This window comes from Syngnathoides biaculeatus, chromosome 10 (assembly GCF_019802595.1).
Source record: "Syngnathoides biaculeatus isolate LvHL_M chromosome 10, ASM1980259v1, whole genome shotgun sequence".
In the NCBI taxonomy this organism is placed as follows: domain Eukaryota; kingdom Metazoa; phylum Chordata; class Actinopteri; order Syngnathiformes; family Syngnathidae; genus Syngnathoides; species Syngnathoides biaculeatus.
Window position 1 is genome coordinate 4,990,915 of NC_084649.1, and position 23,725 is coordinate 5,014,639.

General features: G+C 41.1%; 1 protein-coding gene across 5 annotated transcripts in view; it reads right to left on the minus strand.

The window, feature by feature from the left end:
* The window catches only part of phf20a (PHD finger protein 20, a), a 28,290-nt gene extending 6,269 nt beyond the window's left edge, over positions 1-22,021 (minus strand). The window contains exons 1-15 of one of the 5 annotated variants that reach the window (XM_061832715.1): positions 21,826-22,020; positions 19,263-19,369; positions 16,695-16,866; positions 16,249-16,333; positions 16,065-16,141; positions 12,897-13,443; positions 12,735-12,785; positions 12,392-12,661; positions 10,361-10,549; positions 10,011-10,106; positions 6,007-6,162; positions 5,497-5,675; positions 5,320-5,419; positions 3,628-3,823; positions 3,052-3,490 (exon numbers count right to left, since the gene is read on the minus strand). In XM_061832715.1, the coding sequence (XP_061688699.1) occupies positions 3,052-3,490; positions 3,628-3,823; positions 5,320-5,419; positions 5,497-5,675; positions 6,007-6,162; positions 10,011-10,106; positions 10,361-10,549; positions 12,392-12,661; positions 12,735-12,785; positions 12,897-13,443; positions 16,065-16,141; positions 16,249-16,333; positions 16,695-16,866; positions 19,263-19,369; positions 21,826-21,951 (2,790 nt within the window). In that variant the 5' untranslated portion in view covers positions 21,952-22,020. Of the gene's footprint in view, positions 1-3,051; positions 3,491-3,627; positions 3,824-5,319; positions 5,420-5,496; positions 5,676-6,006; positions 6,163-10,010; positions 10,107-10,360; positions 10,550-12,391; positions 12,662-12,734; positions 12,786-12,896; positions 13,444-16,064; positions 16,142-16,248; positions 16,334-16,694; positions 16,867-16,983; positions 17,169-19,262; positions 19,370-20,554; positions 20,708-20,806; positions 20,829-21,825 lie in introns of those variants that run through there. The other 4 variants (XM_061832718.1, XM_061832717.1, XM_061832719.1 and 1 more) reach the window with 4 other exon arrangements.
* Positions 22,022-23,725: the final 1,704 nt, after the last annotated feature.

Below are 23,725 nucleotides of genomic sequence, written 5' to 3' on the forward strand. Positions count from 1 at the left end.
AAGGGGCCATGGCCAAAACAGAATGATATACCAGTAGTCTATGTTTCAATCTCAAGTACAGCTAGAAACAGAACATAATTATGTTACAAATAAAATTATGGAAAATAAGAATGCTCGGAGGAGAAAAACGTGCTTATAATCTTCTCAAAAATATGTCAGAAGGTGGCTAAAACTGTAGGAGGTGCCATTAGTCTATGTAACCACTAGTATCACTAGAAACAAAACATTAAAAGGTCAAGTGTCATCCTATAAGCATTCTAAAATAAATATTGAAATGAAAAATACATAACATTATTCACTTCAATGTCTATACGAAAAAATAAATATGAGCGGAGAGCGTCATCAGAGCGCAAAGTTGAGGTAGTGTCATTCGACATCCAAGTGGTCGCCATATTGGCTGCATCTCCTGCCTGTGACATTACCCCGGACGTTCGCTATTGAAAACACGCTGTGGCCCCTACTGTGAGAGACAAACGCACCCCTTCTGACACAGAAGCTCTTTTCGAAGAAGAGAATATCTCAAAAACTGAGTGAATGTACCGGGGAAATATTACCCTATTGTTTCGAGCCATATTTACATATGCAGATCTCGACCAAACCGCTTCCCTGTTCATCCACTTCTGCAGCGGCAATGAGCCACCTCGGCCGAGGTGGAAAAGCCGGGAAGGCTGAGCCGGCCGACTCGGCCTTGTTGACAAGGCCGTTGGCAATTCACAAGGCCTGCGGAGGCCGTCCTTCAGTGGCTGCTGCATGGAAGCCATCCGATGCGCACAGACACATTTAGCACCACTGATTTACGGATTACCCCACCCCCAACTATTTTTTTTTTTTTTAGTAGCAGTATACACACCTACCTGTCATTGGGTACCCATGAAGCTCTCGTCCTTTGCACCTGTGCAATTCATTTTTCACGATGAACCGGATCTTTTGGAAAAGTATGAAGAGCGAATCCATCCTCCCGAGCGTTCAAGCAATATCCAGTAATGCAACGAGCTGGCATTTTGACTAACACAAAGGAACAATGTGCTATCTTCCCGCAAACTAGTAGAAAGAAACGAGTTCGCTTGAACGTGCTACTGCCTCCTACGACACTTCCTGCTTCTTGTCGAAAACAAATCCCTCGAAAGGATTTTTATGGCGGGAGTTACAAAAAGCCACATGTCAAAATCATGTTTTGTGATGAAAAACGAATGGGTCCATAATGGCTGCCGTTTTTTCAACAACATACTAAAAATCATCCGTTTCATGACACTTGACCTTTAAACATGCAATGCAAATTAAACTGCAATATGTTGAATATGTAGCCACACATTACTTTGAAAATATGTATAAAAATGAGTTAAGTTTCATCAAAAAGTATTCACACCCCTTCAAGTTTTGCACATTTTGCTTTTAGAGTCTTATTCTAAGCCAATTTGACTAAAAGTGCCTTAAAAAAAAAATCTACATAAAATATCCCATGATGACAAAGTAAGAGTTTCAGTCATGCAAATTTATAAAAAAAAAATAACATTCAAACATAAGTTCATAATTTCTAACATTTTGCTATGACACTTGAACTTAAGCTCAGGTGCATCTGATTTCCACTGATCATCCTTGAGATGCTTCAATAACTTGTAAGGAGTCCTTGTGTGAAAAATGCAGTAAATTGAACATCATTTGGAATGGCACACACTTGTCTATATAAGGTCTCATAATTGGCAAAACAGGGAAGAAACCAAGCAATGAATACTAAAGTGTGTGCAGACCACCTAGAATAAAAAATAATTTCAGCTGCATTATAGGTCCCAAAAAGCACTGTGGCCTAGATTAGTCGAAAATGGAAGTCTGGAACCACCAGGTCCTTTCCTCAATCTGGCCGTCTGAGCAAGATGAGCAACTGGGAAAGAAGCTCCTTAGGTCACAGAGATGAAAAAAATCCTATTGTCACTAAAAGCATCATTATTCCTGTGCTCATGCGGCAAAAATGACCTGCATTACAACACGTGACTAATACATTGACGCCACAGTGACAGTGGGGTCACCGCCCATCCGAGAACAAAGAAGCCTTAAGACGGAGTTCCAGTCTTCTTTTGCAGACAGAACCATCCAGATCGTCAACCATTGTGTACGCACTTCACCAATTAGGCCTTTATGGTAGTGTGACCAAATGAAAAGCGCTTCGTGGCAGCCAGCAAGGAGTTTGCCAAAAGGCACATTAAGAATACCCAGACCTCCAGAAACAAAATTTTGCAAGTCTAATGAAACCAAACTTTTTTTTGCCTGAAAATCAAAGCATGATATCTCGTGAAAAGGCATTTTTCGTCATCTGGCTAACACCAACCCTACCGTGAAGCATGGTGATGGGGGGTATCTTGCTATTTAATTTTTTTTTTTCTGCTACAGAACCTGAGTGACACATAGAGGGTAAGATGATAGCTACCAAAAATAGAGAAATTCTTTAAGGGAACATGCTCCAGAGTGGTCTGGAACTAGAGCACTAGACTTGGCTGTCAATTCACATTACAACACTTCAATAACACAAAGCACACAGCCTTTAAAAAAAAAAAAAAAGTCTTCAGGAGCAGCCTGTGGATTTCCTCTAGTGGCCTAGCTGGAGGCCAGACTTGAACCCAATTGAAAATTTCTGGAAGTAACTATGGCTATAAATACTTATCCACAGACGCTGCCCATCAAAAACAAACTGACCTTGACAGTATCTACAAAGAAGAATTGGGAAAAAAGGCCCCAAAACAGGTGTGCAAAGGACAGAGACATACCCAAAAAAATTTGAAGCTGTGATTGCTGCCAAAGTTGTCAACAAAACACAAAACCAAAGGATGTGAATACTTATGTACATGGGGAAATTTTAACATTTTCAATGCATTTGCACAACTGTCTGAAAATGTTATTTTGTTGTTATGGGATATTTTATGTATCGTAAAAAAAAAAAAAAAAAAAAAACGATACTCAAGCCAGCTTTGTAAGAGTAAAATGCGGATAAAGTGAAGGTGTGCCTATAGTTTCTGGTGGCACTAACTCGAAATAAACTCATACTTTCAAAGTACAAACCTTGTTGCTCGTGCCGATCGATTTTGGTTTGTCTGTCTCCAAAAGGCTACCAAAGCGCTGCTCGCGTTCCAGCAGCTCCTCGGTTCTTCTCATGCTGTCCTCCAACTCTGAGCCCTGTCGGGTCTCCACTACCAGTCTCTGCTCCACTGCTGGGTAGTAGTGCCGTGGCTTTTGGTAGCAGTGTTCACTGGAGATGTATGAGTCCTGGAAGGATGTGAACGGGGACGAGGAGCAGGACGAGGATGTGGTAGCGGCGGCGGCCCGACTCAGCTTCTCCAGGGCGTTGGACATTAAAATCTCACCCCGACTCATGTCCTCGTCAGGAGTGACAGGAGAGGGAGCGGCACCACTACCCCGATAAGAGTCTGAGCAGGTTGGGGGCCTTGCTACCCTCTTCCAGGGTTGGCGCCACAACTTCAGGTCTGGATGTGTGTTGTTCCTCAGGGGGAAAAAAAATATTAGAAAATCATAAAGCCTGTTGGGGTAGGAGGTCAGTATTAAGAGAATTTCCTTCTGTCAATTTCTATCATTTTAGCTGAAAAAAAAAACAGCTCCATATGGACTCCCTGGACTTACTGTAAAATGTTCATCTTTAGCTGCAGTCCATTGAGGATCTCTACCACATGGTGCACATCTCCCAGCAGTTGGTGTGTTGTGCTGATCTTCTTGCCGTTTTGATGGGAGTAGTTTTCTTCCAAGAAGGACAGTCCGTACATATGGCCATTGCTCAACCATTCACGGTCGTACCAGTAACGCAGACTCTGCCTCTGGCCTGGAATGAATATACATTAATTCCTTTGCAATGTTACCAGACAGTTTCCCTTCTTTATCTATCTTTTGATAGTATTCACGTCAAGATAAACAGTCAACCAACCAAGAAACCATTATTTAACCACATCATCTAGATGCTGTAGCAGAGATCCAAACCCTATTTTACATGTGCTTTTTAGTGAAATCTTTTCTCTTTAGGGTGAGAACAATAAAACTATTATATTGACAAGGAACAAAAATGGTTAAGGCCTTTTAACATTGTACTTAACAAGGCATCAGACACCCTCGACTTTGCAACTCATTTGTGTAAGTGCTGAGGGGAGAGGAGCACATTCTGAAGAAACTTGTCACGTCAAGGGTGAGGGCACCTGGCCCTCAAAGTCACTTCCTCAGAAAGACAAATATTCTATTCTTGAGCATCGATGCAGTGACATCTAAAAGCTCTACCAACAGGAGAGGGGCTGGCGGAGTGAGTTTTGTACTTTTATATAAAATCACTGGATGAGTTATAATGCACACAATATAATAAACTGAAGGAAATTCTCATTTTTTGTAAAAGGATAGTTCATTAAACAACTATCCTAAAGTACTTGCGGGTTGCAAAACAATATATTATTTGCATTAATTGTCCTTAATTAATTAGGTTGTACAGTGGTACCTATACTTACGAACGTTTCATACTAAAAAAAAAAAAAAAAAACTCAGGTTACGAAATGCCTAACGTTAACATCCCATAACTTGGTTTGTGTGTCGTAATAGAGCTGCTCTCCCATTGGTTATTGCCGAAGCATCTCGCTGGCATCCCTTTGGGTAGGAGGGAGGTCAATCTTTACCCATGATACACATCCTGTAGCTTGGTTTGTGTGGCGCGAAAGAGCTGCTCTCCCATTGGCTATCACCATAGGATCTTCCTGGCATCCCATTGGCTAGGAGGGACCTCATCTTTACCCATGATGCTTTTCCGTTGGACATTCAACTCTCACCGAATCACGCTAGCACACATTGGAAAAGTATAACTTTTTCATACGTTCTTTATTTGTTTTTTGCAAGTGTATTCATCTTTATTCACCATGGGCCCCAAGAAACTTTAGTGGAATTAAGTGGTGTCTGTGCGTACATTTTTACGTATGCTTTCCCTCAGCTGTCAAAGGTTTGCCTCCTCCTCCCTCATGATGTCTTTTGCTTGTCACTCACCCTTCTCTTCACAGTCACCCAATGCTAAATTGTAAATGAACAGTTTTTATTATTCTTCATATTATGTACTTTGAATGCTTATTTTGGGCGGCGTGGGGTCGGGGGAGTTGGAATGAATTGGCCTATTTACATGTAAAATGAGATTCTACTTACAAAGAATTCACGTTACGAAATGACTTCCGGAAAAAAATAATTTTGTAGGTAGAGGTACAACTTTATACTGAGTTTGACACCCATGCACTACATGACAAACGACAAAGTGTTGTGACTAAAAAAGCGTTGTGAGTTAAAAAGTCCTCTAACCTGGAGGGTCTCTGCAAATATAGCAGGCATATCTGTCTGGAACATTGTCTTCCAACAAGCCCATGCATGTGCCATGTTGCCAACAAAAGCAATCTTCACACTGAAGGACATAAAAACAACTGTCAAACAAAACAAAAAAAATCCTTGAAATCCTACCAACTATATAATCATAATAACCTGAATCATGAAATCATTCTCTTCTTCCACTTCACAGATGCACCGTATGATCTCTTGGTCATTGCCATCAGCACTACAGTCCAGGCTCAGGGGTGGGGTTGTCACATCCACATCCACCCCATAGTCCTCGTCACTCCAACAGCAGCTGTCAGTGGACCAGTCACTTAAGCTGTCATCATCTAAAGAAAAAATACAAACCATTGGAGTTCCTCGATAAAGTGTATAAATTTCAGGATTGAAACCTGAATAACTCTGTTCTAGTTATAATTTCTTTAACTTTTAGCATTTGCATAAATATGCATCAAGTGATGAGTAAAGCATTTAAGTAGTGGCATTACAGGATTTGTTCTGTGCTACACAAGGAACATTAGGACACAAAAAGCAGGTGTAATGCAGCTCAAGATTGATATAGCATAAACAGGAAACGAAAGAAAGGCATGAACAGTGACACACATACTGAACAAACAAGTACACACACACACACACACACACAAAGAATCAGATACCCACCATCCACATTTATCTGTACTGAGTCGCTGTATCCGGCCCTGGTGTGGTAGGCCTGACGCTTGCAATTGTGTGAGGGGGGGGATTTGAGTGGCATTTTCAATTTGGGTGGAAGACACGGTACTGAGAAGTCAATATTCTCCTCACTACCTGTGCAGTCTGGCAATACAGGGAAAGGGGGAAGCAGATGTAGAACAAGTTTGAACATTTACTTCATTTGACATGTGTCCATAAGGAGGAGACAAACATTTTGAAATTAGACCAATTGACGACCAGTTAGGGACACACTTACGTCTCAAAGGGTCAAAAATATTTTTGAACAGCTCTCTCAGTATGATGCAATTTAGTTATGTCAATGCAAACAGCCACCACAATCATGAACATACTTAAATGAATAACTCTCCAACAGTGTAGATCAAAACTGAACATTATATTGTCAAACGTTTGATGCCGCCTGAGTAACATGTATCAAACAATATATCACGCTCAACTCTGGAATGACTGCACTGTGTACATAGGCAATTTCTTCCAATTTTGTTTGATCTATTTTTTTATCTTTATCGAGCATTGTTTGTAACTAGATGGTGAGAAACGGCTTTTGGTTCTTATGTATGCCCTGGATCTATGCAGACGCCTTTCCAAAAATTTTAATAGTGGAATTTTTATTTCCAGAATTGTATCCAAAAAGCTAAACTTTCATGGATTATAGATTCAGGCTTCACTAAAGTAGTGTGCCCTTGCCCATTCGTGCCTCACGATCCCTCAGATTTGCAGATTTTACTCGCCAGTTTTTTTTTTTTTTGTTTTTTTTTAAATCTAACATTTTCAGAATCTTACATTCTCTTCTAGACAAGGCGTCACATTAGACATGGCGGTTTACAATGGCGGCTTATGCGCGAACTGATTTACATTACAACAAAGTACACTTAAAGGTCAAGTGTCATGAAATGGATGATTTTTAGCATGTTATTAATGAAAAATGTTAAAATGGGACCATGTCTTTTTTCACCACAAAACATGATTCTGACGTATACAGCTTTTTGTAACTCCCGCCATGAAAATCCTCTCAGGGATTTGTTTTTGAGAAGCAGGAAGTGACGTAAAGGACAGGCGGCCCCAAGTGGACTAGTTTGTTTCCATTAGTTTTATCTCCGGGAAGGTAGTTCATTGTTCCTTCGTGTTAGCCAAAATGCCAGCTCATTGCATTGCTGGACATTGCTTGAACACTCGGGAGAATGGACCCTTCATAAGTTTGAAAGAGACCCGGTTCGTTGTGAAAAATGGATTGCACGGGTGCAGAGGACGAGAGCTTTGTGGGTTCCAAATCACAGGTAGGTGTGTATTCAGCTACAAAAAAAAAAAATAGTTTGGGGCGGACTACGTGATCGGTCTCTCTCATAACGTAACAAATGATCCGCCTGTGAAATATGTCGGATGGCGTCGGGCTGCTGCGCAGACGGCGGCGAATCTGAAGAACCCAGCCAACAATGTCTCACTCAGCCTCGTGCGCGCAGTAATGCGGCCCAGCTTGATAGTGCTCATCATGTACTGCGGTGGTTGTGAACAACCCTCTAAAAGCAGCACGCCTCAGTTCCATTATATGCCACCAAGGCACCAAAAATCAGCCACACCAGCTGAGGCGTTTTCACATTCGGCGGTCACAGCTTCTGCGAAGGCTGCACGTCGGGCTTTGCGGATGGGGCGGCTCTGAAGAACCCAGGCGAGAATGCGTCACTCAGCCGCGTGCGCGCAGTAAAGCGCCCCGGCTGACTGTGTTGTTCATCGTACTGCGGTGTCTACGAAAACCCCCCCTAAAGCAGTACGGCTCGGCTCCGTCATAAGCCACACCGGCCGGCAGCTATGAGCCGCGGTGGCTCATCTCTGCCGCGCAAGTGGATCGGACGGGGATGCGGTTTGACCATGATCACATATTTGAATATAGCTCGAAACAATGTGTAATATTGCCCTGAGGGCTCGAAACAAGTGTAATATTGCGCCGGTAACTTCACTCGGTTGTCTGGTGTTGTCCTTTTCGAAAAGAGCTTCCGTGTCAAAAGGGACGTGTTCGGCTCCCATAGTTAGGGTGCACCGTGTGTTTTCAGATAGATAATGTTAGTTTCGATGTGACACTGTGAATGTGTACAACCTCGTCAGTCATGACCTGCCTACACAGGCAGCATGTGGGTCAATGTAAGCTTCTACTGCATATAGTTGAGAAATGCAATTGTTCCTCACTGCCTCATGAGCGCCATCATATGGTATCTTAAAAAATACGCTAAAACATTCTGGCATGCATGCTGACAGTGTAACCAGTGTGTTCAAGTATACATTATTGGACAAGTCACACAACAATTGTGCACATAAAGTATGCTGTCCATTTTGGAGAAAGTTTAAGACTTAAGTGCATCCTCATACTATATATTACTATACAGAATTTGAATTTAGAATTTGTAATATTTGCGGGGGTGTAAGGAAGGAAACCTCTGCGACTAAAAAGGGAACACTTTAAGGAATTCAAAAAACAAATACTGTGACAAAAATTAGCCTAAACTTTGCAGGCCATAAATGTTTTAACTGGAGTTTCACACGCTAATCATCTCCTAAACGCAAACCACCTGCACAGGTTTGCCCAGATTTTCATTAATTGTTTCAGTTTGGTTCAATTGTCTCATTTCGGTCCAATATGGGGAAGACTACAGACTTCACAACTGGCCAGAAAAACATCACTGATTCCCTCCATAGTATGGGTAAACTAAAAAAGTTCATAGCTGTTCGCAGAGTGCTGTTATTATGCTTATCAATGGAAAGTCTAGTGGAAGGACAAAATGTGGCAGCACTCCTCCATTTCAAGTTGTTGAAATTATGAACACTTTCAAGGTTCTTTTCTTTAATGGCGAATATCAGCTCCCCTGGCAAAATTTACATTTCGATTGAGATCAGGACTTACAGCAAGCCATTTTTAAAACACCCATTCATACATTAAATGAGCCAGTTATCCTCACAAGGGTCACGGGAGTGCTGGAGCCTATCCTAGCTGTCATCGGGCAAGAGGTGGGGTACACCCTGAACTGGTTGCCGGCCAATTGCAGGGCACATGGAGACAGACAACAGTCGCACTCACAATCATGCCTAGGGCAATTTAGAGTCTCCCATTAATCTTTTGGGAATATGGGAGGATACTGGAGTGCCCAGAGAAAAGCCAGCTCGGCAAGGGAAAATATGCAAACTCCACACAAGCGGGGGTGGGATTTGAACTCCGGTCCGCAGAACTGTGAAACAAACACTAACCAGTCGTTCACCGTCTCGGCCATTTTTAAAACATTTCTCCCCCATTTCAACCATTTGTGTGTTTTTGGATTGTGTGCTTTGAGTCTTTGTCTTGTTGGACAACCCAAGTTCTTTGCCTCAAACCAAGTTTTCCCTCACACTAAAAAGAAAAGTTTACGACAGTCCCGACATATTTGCACACAAGTCTATCCATTAACTTATACTAATGCGGTCATTCCCACCCTCAAAATGTTGGGATGAGCAGACATTTCTTTCTTTGTAATGGACTCAATTAAATATAAGTAGAAATTTCATATTTGCCTTTCATTGCTTTATTTTATTTAGATTTTACACATCCCAACTTCATCGTAATTCAGTTTGTATCAACAAAATACATTGGTTGTGAATTCCATGTAACAGTGTTGGACCTTGTGTTTAGGTTAGTCATTATCAGTGCCATAACAGATCATAATACATAATCCGTCTGTGATCAACAGTACTGAGGAACTGTGGTGGAATTTAACATCTTATGGATGCGAAAAAGTTACTGGGTTGGCCTAACGGGTCTAGTGGCAGATGTAACACTTCTCCCACACACAGAAAGGCTGAGCAACCACACAGACAGGACAAAATGGAGGGCTTCACACTTTGCAGCCAAGCCACTTCCACAATGTTACAATTGAGCGCACATGCAAAGCGGCAATGACGCGATGGGCCTTGATGGACACATCTGTGCTTACCAGACTGGACTTTCTTCTTTTTCTTCCTCTTTTTAAGCTTAATGCGAAGGAAGTCTTTCTGTTTGGGTTTTTCTCTTGCTCTTTCTTTGACTGGACCTGGAGAGGTTGAGTAATTCATGCTCATAATATATAGCTTGTAGATGTCACAGGTTGGCAGCAGAATAATACATGAAGCTTCTCCACTCACTTTAACGGTTTCTAGGCAACTAGATGCCACAAGATATGAAAACAACATTAATAAATAGGTGAATCAGAAGTAAGTGACTCACACATATCAAAGGGAACACTGTACAACAAATGCAGCCATCTCACACAAGAAAATTATCTGTCGTTTAGCAGTGGTTACTGACCAATGTCAAAACCACACTTGTCTGAATCTTTATCCTGCTGCTGGCATCCATTCCTGTCAAGCTGGTTCTCCTTGCTTTTATCCCTTAGTAGCGCCCTCTGTTGATGACCATGTGTAATTGCAGAGGGAGCGGATGTGCGTCTGGCTGTAGCTTTTACTTCACCCCGAGTTGCTGCAGCTGCTACTGTGTCTGCACAAAATGTAAGACATTGGGCAAGTATGAGATGATTAGTTTATCTGTACCAATTTCATTATTTAAATGATTCTTTTGGTGTCAATTAGATTTCAATTACATTTCGATTCAATTTTTACAGTAGTTTTTTTTTTTTTTTTTTTTTTTAAACCAGACCACAGGCAACAACTGAATATAAGAGAAAATGAAAAGGCCAAACGAAATTAAACTTCTGTTTTTCATACAAACCCCCCACAAAAACAAAATATTTTTTCAAAAAGTCAAACCCAGCAATTATTCATCATAAAACTATGAAAATTAGTATAAAATGCATTTATGGATATGACTGCAGTTAAAAACCCAAAATTAACTTTCAGAACAATTTGTGTGAACTCCATATTTTTTAAATCATGTCAAGAACATGAATGTGACATTTATTGCAATACATTATGTAGTAATTGATCACATTTATTACATTTACTAAAAAACAACCTACCAGGGCTGAACCCTGCTATATCGCATACAAAAATACACTTAACGTATTTTACGGACGACAAGCAGCTATTTTTCTCAGGCGCTGTGAACCTGGGGTATATTAAATGATGCAGCTAAATAATATTTTTTTTTGTTGCTAGCGGATATGAGTTTAAATGTACATCAAAAACTTGTCCGAACAAAATGGTTAAAACATGACCATTCCCTATAATGCACTTGGGTTGGGCATGCGCAGATGCCTCCAATGTATGGGCGTAGAACACTTTACTTTCAGCGCGCATAAAAGAAGAACAATCTTCCTCAGCTGCACGTAGAAGAATAAGAATCTACCTCAATTGCATGTAGAAGAATACAAAGCTGCCTTGAGCGTGTGTGGAAGAAGACTGCATTAGTTTTTGGTGCACTCAAAGCAGGGCGCAGCACAACACACACCAACTCAAAATAGATATTTTTAAACTCTTCCACAAAAATAATGACTTTAGTGCTTTGAATGAAGGAGGGGTAAGAAAATGGTATGGCCTGACGTGGCTTGTATAATGGGGGTGGGGGTGCAACGGGGGAATGGGCGTGGCTTATTAGCCAGTGCGCCCTGTCGTCCTGAAAATACAGTACATTTTTGCAAAAAGGTTTGGTCAGAATGAATGAGAAATTTACTTTCAGAAGTAAACTGCTACTTTTGGACAAATATTCACATTTAAATTGACGTGCTGGTACTTTGATTAGTGAAAAATTATTTTAAAAGACTGCATGTAAAAGAGGTAAATAACGTAATTTAAAAATAAAAAATAAAAAAAAGCTCATTCTCAGAACTGGTGGTTAATTTCTACAATGCTGCTTTTGAGAGTCCACTGGCTTTATGCTGTAGGTTTTTTTTTTTTTAAATTAAAAAAAGTTAGCATTCCCTCCACCCTTATTTGGACAGCAGTCATATGTGTGTGTGTGTGTGTGTGTGTGGTGTGTGTGTGTGTGTATATATAAATAAAATTAGAGACTCTAAATTCCCCTTAGGTGTGATTGTGAGTGCGACTGTCTCTATGCGCCCTGCGATTGGCTGCCAACCATTTCTGGATGTACCCTGCCTCCTGATAGCTGTAAGACGCTCCAGCACTCCGGATATGCGGCTTATTTAATGGATACATATCCCAATAATGTGGACACGTAAATCACTGAGATGAATCATGTGACCTTGGCAAGACTAATTTTGCCTAGTGACATTATGGTTATTTTAAGAGGAGACAACTACACATTATGTTATGGATCTGCACCAATTAAATCTGCTCGATTAGCATAAAGTGTGAGTATTGTGTGAAGACGCGAAGAGCTCGCAGACTCAATTTGAACAGATAAAACTACAGCAAAACTCACTCATTGAAGTGGACATGGTTCGCCTTCTCTTTGGACCATCCAAACTGGTACCCGTAGCCTGTTTTTCTGATGACCTGGTGTGGCTGCTCCTTGAGGGGCTGCACTCGGCCTCCAGAGGCTGCTCCTCACCGTGGTAATATTTCATATGGTAATGCAACAGCTTGGCCTTACGGAATGACTTTGTGCAGCCAGTGACACTACATTTGAAAGGGTTATGGTCGAGGTTGATGGAAAGTACAGGAGGAGGCTGGTTTTTGATCACCCTGTACACTTCATTGTGGAACAAATCAATCATGAGTAAGACAAAATACAGACAACTTTTCATATGAAAAGGATATCTTACATGGTTCTCTGCTGAATCTGTTGGGGTTGTGGAAACCCTGCTTCCTCACAGCTGTCAAAAGCAGGAAAAAGTCACAACAGTTGTGTCTAGTCAATTTTTGTTGTTGCGTATAATAATTTTCTAAGAAAACGTTTAGGGGATTAATTGACATTACAAACTTACGTTTCACAGGCTGAGGGTGAGGAAGACTTGGCACATCAGACTGCATGCTTTCTGATTCAATATTTGGCTTGTGCTCCAAATCTTCATTGGATTGTGTGGTTGTGTGGTCTGGTTGATTGGGCACCGCTGTGTATGGCTTCAATGAGTCAGTGTATGGCTGTCCTGCATTCACCTCCACTTCCTCTTTTTTTACATCTCCATTTACATTACATGTTTCATCGTGTTGCTTATGACAGTCTTTCATGCCATTTGTAAGTTGGCTGCCATCTTCTGCATCACTGGGCTTTTTCTGGTCAGTCTGACCTGATTCTTCTTCTTTCAGAGCGGGCGAGGCCTCCATTTTACCATTTGCTCTCTTGTTTTTCCCATTCACAATCCTCGCTTCCTGCTCCCCATCTTCACTGTTACTGTCATTCTCCTGGTCAGAGGTGCTTCGTCTATCCCGCTTGTTCCTGGGCTCACCATTCACTGGAGGCCTGCGGTCTTTGCGGTTTGGGACTCTCCTCACCATGTTTTTCTCCGAACTCCGAGACTTTCTTGCACCTCTCTATTTGTGAGCAAACAAAGACAATAGATAAGAACTTGGTGTGAGTAGCAATTAATGAATTTTTATAAAATCGAAAAATTTTATTCTATTTTCTTTTTTCTTTTCTATTCTATTTTAATGGATTTTAAAATGTATTGCCTGTAACATTAGAAAATCAACAAAAATGTTGATCATTATTTTCCAAAATAAAAGATGTTTGCCAATGTCTTATTTTGATGAAACATAAATAGTCTGATCTCATGGTGAACTACAGAAATCAGAAAATATTTACTGTTGTGAGTCTGAAAATCCAAGGATTTGGACAACCTGAAGGAAAACAATGGTTCTAGTCCAGTGGTTCTTCTCAACCTGGGTTCGAGCAAAACCTAGGGCTGTGATTTCCAACCTTTATAGAGCCAAGGCACATATTTTACAATTGAAAAATCCCACGGCACAACAACAAAAGTAAACGTCACCAAAAATTGATCAATTAATTACTGTATGTACTTCCTGCCATCTAATAGAAGAGGATTTTTTTGTTTTATCTGTCATTGTGCCTCACTGGCATAAATAGATGAATAAAGATACATTATTTCTTGGAATAAATATTTTTTTTTTTAGCAATTACATAAAGTTGGATAACTTCCCACGGCACACCTGAAGAGCGTTCACGGCACACTAATGTACCCTGCCACACTGTTTGGCAATCACTGACCTAGGGGTTCGGTGATTGCCAGTCGTAGGGGTTCAACAGAGGACAAGACATACAGTACGCAGCGTGCGTGTGTCGGAAAAATACTTTTTACATCTCATTTTGAATCCCGTGTACACGTAGTTCAAACGCAATCCTGCGTCAGGGTAAGCGTTTCCCCATTGCACCTCAATTTAAAATATATATTTTTTAAGAATATGTCAACGATAAACTCGAGTGAGTAAGATCCATGTGGTATTAGCACATTCAGTAGGAGAGGGGTGGGTGGAGGGATTTCATAGTGTACACAACAATCCATGGACTTATAGAAAACATACTAGATACCAGCGAAATGATGTGCATTTGTACAGCTCACTTTGCTGGCGGGCAATCTTCCCATCTAAGGTCATGTATATTGAAAAAAAATTACTTGCTCATTTTTCAAGCACTTTTATGAGCTTCTTTTTGTCAATGTCTAAGCATGTGCTATTAATACAGAATATATGAAAAAAATACCTCAAAATATTTACTCTTACCTATGAACCCTTTTCAAGGACTACAGAAATAATGAAAAGATTTCCATTCATCCATTTTCTCTGCCCCTTATCCTCACTGGAGTCGTGGAAATGCTGGAGCCTATCCCAGCCATCTTCGGGTATGAGGCAGGGTACACCCTGAACTGGTAGCTAGCCAATCGCAGGGCACATAGAAACAGCCTTTTATACCTTCCGGCAATTTTAGAGTCTTCCATCCACTGGCCACACAGATTTTTAAGATGTGGGAGGAAACCGGAGCGCCCGGAGAAAAACCACACAGGCACGAGGAGAACACACAAACTCTACACAAGCGGGCTGGGATTTCTACTCCTGTCCTCTGAACTGTGAGGCTGATGTGCTGACCAGTGTTCTTCTCTCCCAGCATGAAAAGACTTTGTGAAAATTATTGGTGAGTGACACTTCGGAATCAGAATCTTTCTTTGCCAGATATTCAAAGAAAAAAAACAAGGAATTTGTCTCCAATAGTTGGAGCCAAGCGGCACGGTGGATTAGCTGTAGACCGTGAGCATCACAGTTCTGAGGATCAGGGTTCAAATCCCAGCCCCGTCTTTGTGGAGTTTGCATGTTCTCCCCGTGCCTGGGTGGGTTTTCTCTGGGCACTACGGTTTCCTCCCACATCCTACAAACATGGGATTTATTGGATACTCTAAATTGCTCCTCAGTTTGATTGTATGTGACCAGCGGGTGACTGGCAACCAGTTTTGGTTGTACCCTGCTTCCTGCCCGATGACAGCTGGGATTGGCTCTGGCACTCCCGTGACCCTCGTGAGGATAAGGGAATCAGAAAATGGATGGATGATAGTTGGAGCCACTCTAGTACAATAACAGAAAGCCATTTGACAGAAAATACTTTTTAGACATAAAAACAGTACGAAAAGTCACCGAGAAATGAAAAGCTAGCAGTAGTAGTACTTGCCAAGGTGAAAAGCAAAAACAAAATTCATATTCATTCCCTGTAAATTTCAATGTAATTATGTTCTTTGATTTCTGTTTAAAATTCATGTTTTATTGGTTTTGTTCTTTGAACAGTAATTTTCCATGTAACTGACGCATGGCTCATTTTGTGCACCAATAAAACACGATCTCAAATGTTGAATCATGGCAACCGGACTTGTTGCTTGTGTTCAACGAGAGCAGTCCAGTTGCCTTGATTCAACCTTTCTGGATTTCAATGACCAAGATGACTGAGAAACTACAAAAACAATAAGATACAATTTGAATTTTAAATCGATCACATTTTCTTTTTCTAATTCGGAAATGTTCTTTAAAAACATATGAACCTTGTGGGGTTCAGTACCTCCAACAAGATTAAGAACCACTCCTCAAAATGATTGTCAAATCAGGTTAATTGGATAATTGAGCTGATTATTTTTTGCACTGCAGTAGCCATGTACCTCTTTAATGAAAGGTTTCACGTGTATTCCTTTCACCGTCTGAACGATGCCATCAGAGAACTTCACTGTGTAAGACACTGAGGAGGATAAAGGACAACTGACTTAAAAAGGAATTTAAAAAGTCATTTCTATTATTTCGTCATTACTACTATAATCTAACGATCCATATTTTTTATTTACCCACCATCTTTATTGACCGAGATTACTTTAGCAGGATAGAAACGGCAGTCAGACCAACTTGCCAGGACCTTGTCATTCACTTGAAAACCCTAACAAGAAAAAGAAAAAAACATTTCAGTGCTACTAACACAGTAGTGGTTATTGTTGAAGTACTCGAACTGAGGGTCAGATAGATCCTTCCTTCCATTCTTAGCTTTCCAGGGAATTGTATAAAATATATATATTGGGTATAAAATATTTAAAATTTCTGTTAGGGTGACAGTTTTGTCAATCCGCTTCATGTCAGGCTAAAGAAATTAATTTTTTCTTACTTTTGGGTTTCAAATAATTGACAAAGTAAACAATAAGAGCCAACCGGTTTATCAATTTTTTTTAAATCCAAAAAAAAAAAAGTCCTTTGGTCTCTATTGCTCTCTATGAAAGGGTGAAAAAACAATGTCTTTTGCTTACAGGCACAGGTGAGTCGTCCTGCAAGCCTTGACGCCTCAGTTGGACCCTCTCTACAGGTCTCAGATAGGGACTTGTCCACTCAAACCACTCGTCATAACGATGGCTCCACTGACGGTAATGAATTAGTACTTTCTCATCGTCGTAATCTATCTTCTCAATGTTGGCAGCATACCTAAAGAGTGAGAAAGAGAGAAATAAGGTAAGTATTTACAATGATTTTTTTAAGGCTCCATTACACAGAAGGTCACAAATACAACACTGACAAGCAATGAGGCTGGTGATTTATTACCTCATTGTTTTGCCTTATAAAAAAGTGAGCTGTTTTACTCACAAAAAGTAAAGGATTATGACCTATAAAAACTATGCTGGTGCAGTGAGTGAGCAGTTTATCATAGTTCACCACCTTTTGGACTAGCCAACATAAAAAGGTCTCTGTTCTGTGTTAGGCACAGGACTAGGAACAAGTCTTAGGCGTATCGGACGGCGACAACACTGGCCCACCAGAGTTCCATGGGGCTACTCGCAGCTAATGACAACACCCTCCAAATCGCTGTCAGCTCACTGGGTGCCACTATCGTGGCCATTTTAAACATCAAAACTCCAAGTTGATATAGTCATTATTTTGACAGGTTCCTTGTTACAATGAAATTGCAAAATAAAACTTTCAGATTCAGATTATTGTTAAACTATGTTATTGTTGTGAAATTACTTCACACATACCAAAAATGTAGCGCGTGATTCAAGAGAATTCAAGAAACATGATGGGTTAGCCAGATAAAGCCCAGCAATCAACGGGATCCAGTGGTATCGGAATACAAGATTTTATTGCAGTAGTCTGACAGTGCAATTGTGAAAGATTCACGCAGCTGTCTCAGACATGTTTGTACCACACCCACTGCCGTCGTTTTATTTTTAAATATTGTCAGATATTTACAGTGCCAAAAGTCACACAAAAAGGCCAAAAAGAAAACCTAGCTTTTGGATTCTAATATGCTGTACACAATGAAGACTCCAAATCTCATTTGCAGAGCTGATAAATGATGTCATTGATTAGATTGGCAAATGACTGTCGATACTGATCAAGCCTATTAGATCGGTGTACTGTCTACTGTAAAGCACTGTCACATTCTGCAGTTTATGAAATAGCTGGACTTAAAGAAATGATTAAAATTGAAATATAATTGAAAAAAAAAAATCTCCCCAAATAAACAGTTGAAAACAAAGTAACTGGACCGGATCTTAAAAAATGTTCAAGCCACTGCCTAAAACGAGAAGAGAGAGAACATATTTAAATACCGGTACTTGCGTCACTGTTTGAGAACCACTAATCCAAACTAAAGTGGCTAATAACTACCAAATGACCGGCGAAGCTTGCGAACAAAGAGCATTTTTATCTTTTCAGTTCCTTATCAGTTAAGCGTCTGTTATCTTATAAATGCACGTACAATTTATATGCAATTGAAATGATGTGATTTGTGAATATTAAATGTACAGCAATTCTTTACCTTCTGTGTATTTTGAACAAAGAAAGCTACATATGTCATGGTCTGTCTTTTGCTTCATGTTTCCTGTGCGCCACACTTTCCATGTCTCGTGTACTCCTTTTGCTAGCTGTATCCACCTGTTGGCGTTTAACCTCCTCGCTTGTGTCGACCAATCATCTCCTTCCAGCCCCTCATGTCGTGTCCAGGTGTTACTCGTTGTCTCGTCAATCTCTGTGCATTTCACGCCAAGGTTTCTTTCATTTCTGGGCAGTCCATTGTTTAGGTTTATTTAAGGTCTTCTTTCTTGCTTTGATTATTTGTTGTTGGACTCTGTTTAGTTTGCCGTTTTTGGAATTATTTTGGTGAGATACCTGGACCTCTACTTTGCCTCCCTGCACTTTATTCCTATGTTTCTTTGCCTTGCCTCCCTCGTGTTTGGAAGCCCGAATTGTGACAACATACCCTTTCTCTGGGTAGCTGGGAACCATTTTGAATTCCAAAATTACTTTAATGAAAATATTGCATGTACAGGTGACTTTTTTTTAAAAGATAAAAACAGTTCTCATACAATGGCACCAACAAACATGCAAAAGATTTTTTTTTATCCCTCAAGTAACACCATGGTGACGAACATTAACATACAGTGGAGTAGTAGGCATAAGTATTCATGATAAATGGGGAAAATGTACTTATTACTAAGCCACTAACTATGCACAATAGGAACATTAACACTGTGCTAGACGGAAACCCCCCTCCACCCAAAAAAATAAATAAAGATTAAATGCAAATGTACCACACTGAAAAGTTAGATGCAACTGAACTGTACTTGGTCATAGGTAATCTTTTGCGAAAACCTACATACCAGTCATGGTACTTGAACCGCACTTTGGAGTATGGATGTGAAATTTTAAACAACTGCCACCACAGATTAGCTTGTGCTTGACATTTGAGGTTCCAATGTACTTTTGTACATGACTGACCTGGAGACTACTACAACTAAATAGCATCCCTGGAAGGAAATCAAGCAAGTGAAAGTGGTGAAGTGTTTCAAGGATGGGAAGGAATGAATGAGGCCATGACTCACCAGTTTTTGAGGCTATCTCTGGCCTCAAGCTGAGCTCCCACCTCAAATGTTATCCCTCTTCTGTTAGGGGGCGTCTTACTCATACTGCCCACATCAAGGCTCTCTTCCTGTACACACACACAACAAACACACATCCACCCATGAAGGCACCATTCAAAAACCATACTACTCATGAATGACACCATTTAGAATTCATTATCCCAAAGTGCTACACACTTGAAATCCCCACCACATCTCAACTGAGCATCTTATGTGCGAGGAAAATTTAGGACAGTGATAACTGGCATCGCGCATGCACACACGCAAACATACACATTCATATTATGCAAGGGGAAAATACAAAGCTAAGGTGAGCCAGGCCCCTTAAATGGTAATGAGATGAGTTATTCATTGTTGGTAAATGTCCCCTGCCAATTTTCCATGGTTTTTAACGCATATAATAGTGGATGAAAAATGCATTTAAAAGGTCAAAATGAGTCCGTGAGTCTGTGCTTGTATGTTTGACATCCATGCTGTTTACCGATTGTCCGCAGTAGCCGATGAAAACAAAAGGTAGGAAAATGAACCAATCATAAAAAGTTGAGATTGTTACACAGATACGCTATTCATTATTCCAATAGGCGCCAACTTCGTGGGTGCTAACCACCCAATCACTAGACTCAAATTCGTGAGATGCTGTGTTGCACCAGCTAATCGGCCTTGAGAACATACACGACCTCCTGGATGTCTTGAGCATAACAATGGAGAATAAAATCATTGTTGCCGTTTGTGGATACCAGAAACCTTTTGGTAACTCTTGACACCAAAACTAGGACCATAAGAGCGGGCCTCGAGAATGGTGAGCAACGATGTTCACCTCTCTTGCGAGTACTTGTTTTCAGCTCTTGTTCATACTTTAATGGGAATCATGCTCAAAACAGCACTGTATTGCCCAGACATCATGCTATAGACTCACTCATGGGGGTCTCACACACACACTCTATGAGGAAATATAATTATTGATGGACAAAGAGCTGTAGGGTACTACCAATCAGAGCAAAGCGATCGTCAAATTGAGCATCCATTTTTTTTTAATTCATTTGATATTTATATACAGTAAATAATTAGAAATCCAGCAGTTTCAACTGTCGGCTGTTTTGGACCAACTAGAATAGCTTGAAAAAGGCCAACTTGGACATTTCCAATACAAATTATCTTGAAAAGCTGATAAAATTGCATTAAATATTTTAAATATATATTTTATTTTAAAAGAGAAATTCATTCATCAAATTCGGGATGAGCATTCCTCTTACCTTTATGAAAGAATCTAAATCAACTAAATGTATCCAAGCATGTATTCCAAGTAGCAGCAATTGCCACCCAATATACAATCATATAAGCCAATTGATTACAAAATTGTGAGGGGAATATCAGATCTACATTCTGTCACGATCAAGGATCCTCTTAAACAACTACAGCAATCATGGCACAGGTTGAGCCAAGAAATGGACATGTAAACATGACATGCTGTGCATAGATTAGGGGGGGTGGGTGGATTGTCTTACTTGTGGCCAAAAAACGTCCGCATGGGCGTGCTTTAAGGGCGAAGCTGCGCAGCAAGCTACGAACCAGATATATTCACGCTTCTCGGCCCACGTGTTTCCTGATCGGCCGATCCCACGTTCAGACACAATGGGAAACAATGGGAACGGGTCCACTTTACTGCCGCCACCTTATGTCGCAGACCGTCGATTGAACATTATGTCACACTTGAAAAGTGTTCAAATACAAACATAGTAACGACGGCGGATGCGTCTTACAGTAAATTCAAGGACATAATCGCCACCGAGACAGAGGAAATGACATATGGAGGATGCCGCGATTATTAAGAGACATGATGGCAGCTTCAAAATGACAAAATGCCTCATGTTTAAGTAATGCCATTGTGTGATTATACACAGTCAAGCAGAGTCAATGTGCATGCCCGAGTCCCTGTGCACATATTTGAACAACTTTACGCATCATGGAGGTTTAACAAAATCTGTCTGATTTAATACACTAGTTTGTTCAGCTGCTTTGGAGCACCTTTATCCGGGACTTGTCACTCAATTCAAGATTCCACTAAGTAGTGTTTTATAACCAGCAGGCGTCAGGCGAAGAAGCCTTTGCCCACGCCAAGATAAAGGCGAATCGGATTGGCGGAAAGAGTCTGAGGTGGGCGGCGACACGCATTCGGGTTGGCTGCCCAGGTGTCACTCACGAGAACGAGCTGGGGCCTCGCGCTAGGCCTTTCCTACTCCAGACTTTCTTCGCTCGAGACGAGCGCGGCGGTGTACGAACACAAAGCGTTTCACTTCCCCAACAACAAACCCCATGCAGCCACCGAAAAGCTACAAGCGGCGAGCGACATGGTAACATGCAGCAGGCGTAGGCACGAAACACGCCGCCGCCACCCTTCATCAAGCTTGTGTTTAGCGACTTCGTCACATTTGTTTTGAACTCCAAAAGCCGACATGCGGCACCACACCAGCCACGATGTGGTGCGCTCAGAAGTGCGACGAAGAATATGCTTTGAGCTTCTTACCTGTTTCCCAGTCACCTTTAGTCCGGTTAGGTGTCTAATATGAGTAGAATTCCTTTCAGGAGCAGCGACCGCCGTCTCCACCAGACCGCTCCACAGACCACGCACTTGGATTTTTCTCACTTGCATTCACCACCGGCGCGGGATGCTTGCAGTGCAAGTGCGCATGCGCCTACGACGCTCCGCGCGTCATTGTGGAGCGCTTCTGCGCATGCGCTTACAACAATCAAAACGTCATCGTCTGTAATTATTTTTCCAACCATCCATTTTCTATGCCGCTTATCCTCACAAGTGTCCCGGGAATGCTGGAACCTATCCTAGCTAACTTCGAGCGGAAGGTGAACCGCTCGATGAAATAATATCAAATGCTTGATTGTTAATGCTTTAAACACTGCATATTTTCAATTACAGTAATTGAACACGCATGCAGATTAAATTGATTTGTTGTTTTCACAATTATTGCTGCCTGGGTACAATATCCAGTAACAGCAAGATAATTGTATCATGAACATTTTATCCAAATATTTTAACGATTAGTTTATGGAAAATGGGATCTAAATATTGAACAGAAAATTTCAAAGCAGTAATTTTTCACTTAAAAACCATGAATAATTCACTTTTTAGTGTCTCGTGCCAAATCAAAACTATACTTCATTACCTCATCATAGTATGAAAGACACACGAAATATATTGATGGGTCATGGTGGTGCAACTGGTTAGAGCGTTGCAGTTCTGAGGACTCGGTTTCAAATCCCGTATCCGCCTGTGTGGAGTTTGCATGTTCTCCCCGTGCCAGCGTGGGTTTTCGATGGGCACTCCAGTTTCCTCCCACATCCACTAAACATGCATTCAGTGGAGACTCTAAATTGCCCCTCGGTGTCATTGTGAGTGCGGCTGTTGTCTGTCTCGTGTGCCCTACAATTGACCCCTCCGTACAGGGCACTTAACCACGCTCCTGAAGTGACATCACGCCACGTGCGCCTACGTCAGACAAACAATTAGCAAAAAAGGCGGCGCAGCAAGAAAAGAATAGAGCGAAACTGTCCGATTTACCGGCTGATTTCTCACTCGCATTCTTCGCTAGCAGTGAAATATCGTTGAAAAGCAGACAGCAGGGCTTCAAGTATTTCAGCGAGGGGTATTTCAATGGTATTTACATGCATATCGACGGAGAAACCATTGATATTAGCTCGAGATCTTTCCAGAGTCAGAGGAAGACCGAGAAGCCACATAATATAATATATTATAACCCAAAGACGAATTCGTCATTGACAGTTTCCTATTTTCGTGTTACATTACACACTGTATAGCCGTTTGTGAACCGCCGTATGAAGGAAAAGAAGGCGAGGCTTGATTTACGAGTTGTTTCTCTCGTTTTCTTTGTGTAACGTCACGCGCTCCCTTCCATAATTATTCTTGAATTAGTGCCGAACCTATGTAAGTCCCGACCGAATACGACAATCACTACTTTAGTGTCCTCAAACATCCTTCCTTCAGTCTTGGTGTCTCGGTGCACGTCGAAGGCTTTTAGGACTGCTAGTCCGGTTTAGCTTAGCTAATTAGCCGCGAACAAAGGGACACGTTTGTGCAGTCAGATCATCGCAAAATATCGCTCAACACAGATCAAGTGTGTCAATCATTCACACTTAGCTATGTTATGCAAGCGAAGAACTGCTAATTCATTTATATGAGACATGTATTGAAAATCAAATATAGGACAGACATTTTTCGTACTCGGTCTTCTGTTGATTTTAGATGGATTCAGTTGATGATGCGGTCTTCCACAAAGTTTGATCCATCAAAGACATTTTTCGTACTGGGTCTTCGGTTTTGGAAAGGGTACGAATTGAACTCCACCAACTAGCCTTTCAGGATACCTGTCGTCACTATTATAAAGTCCGTG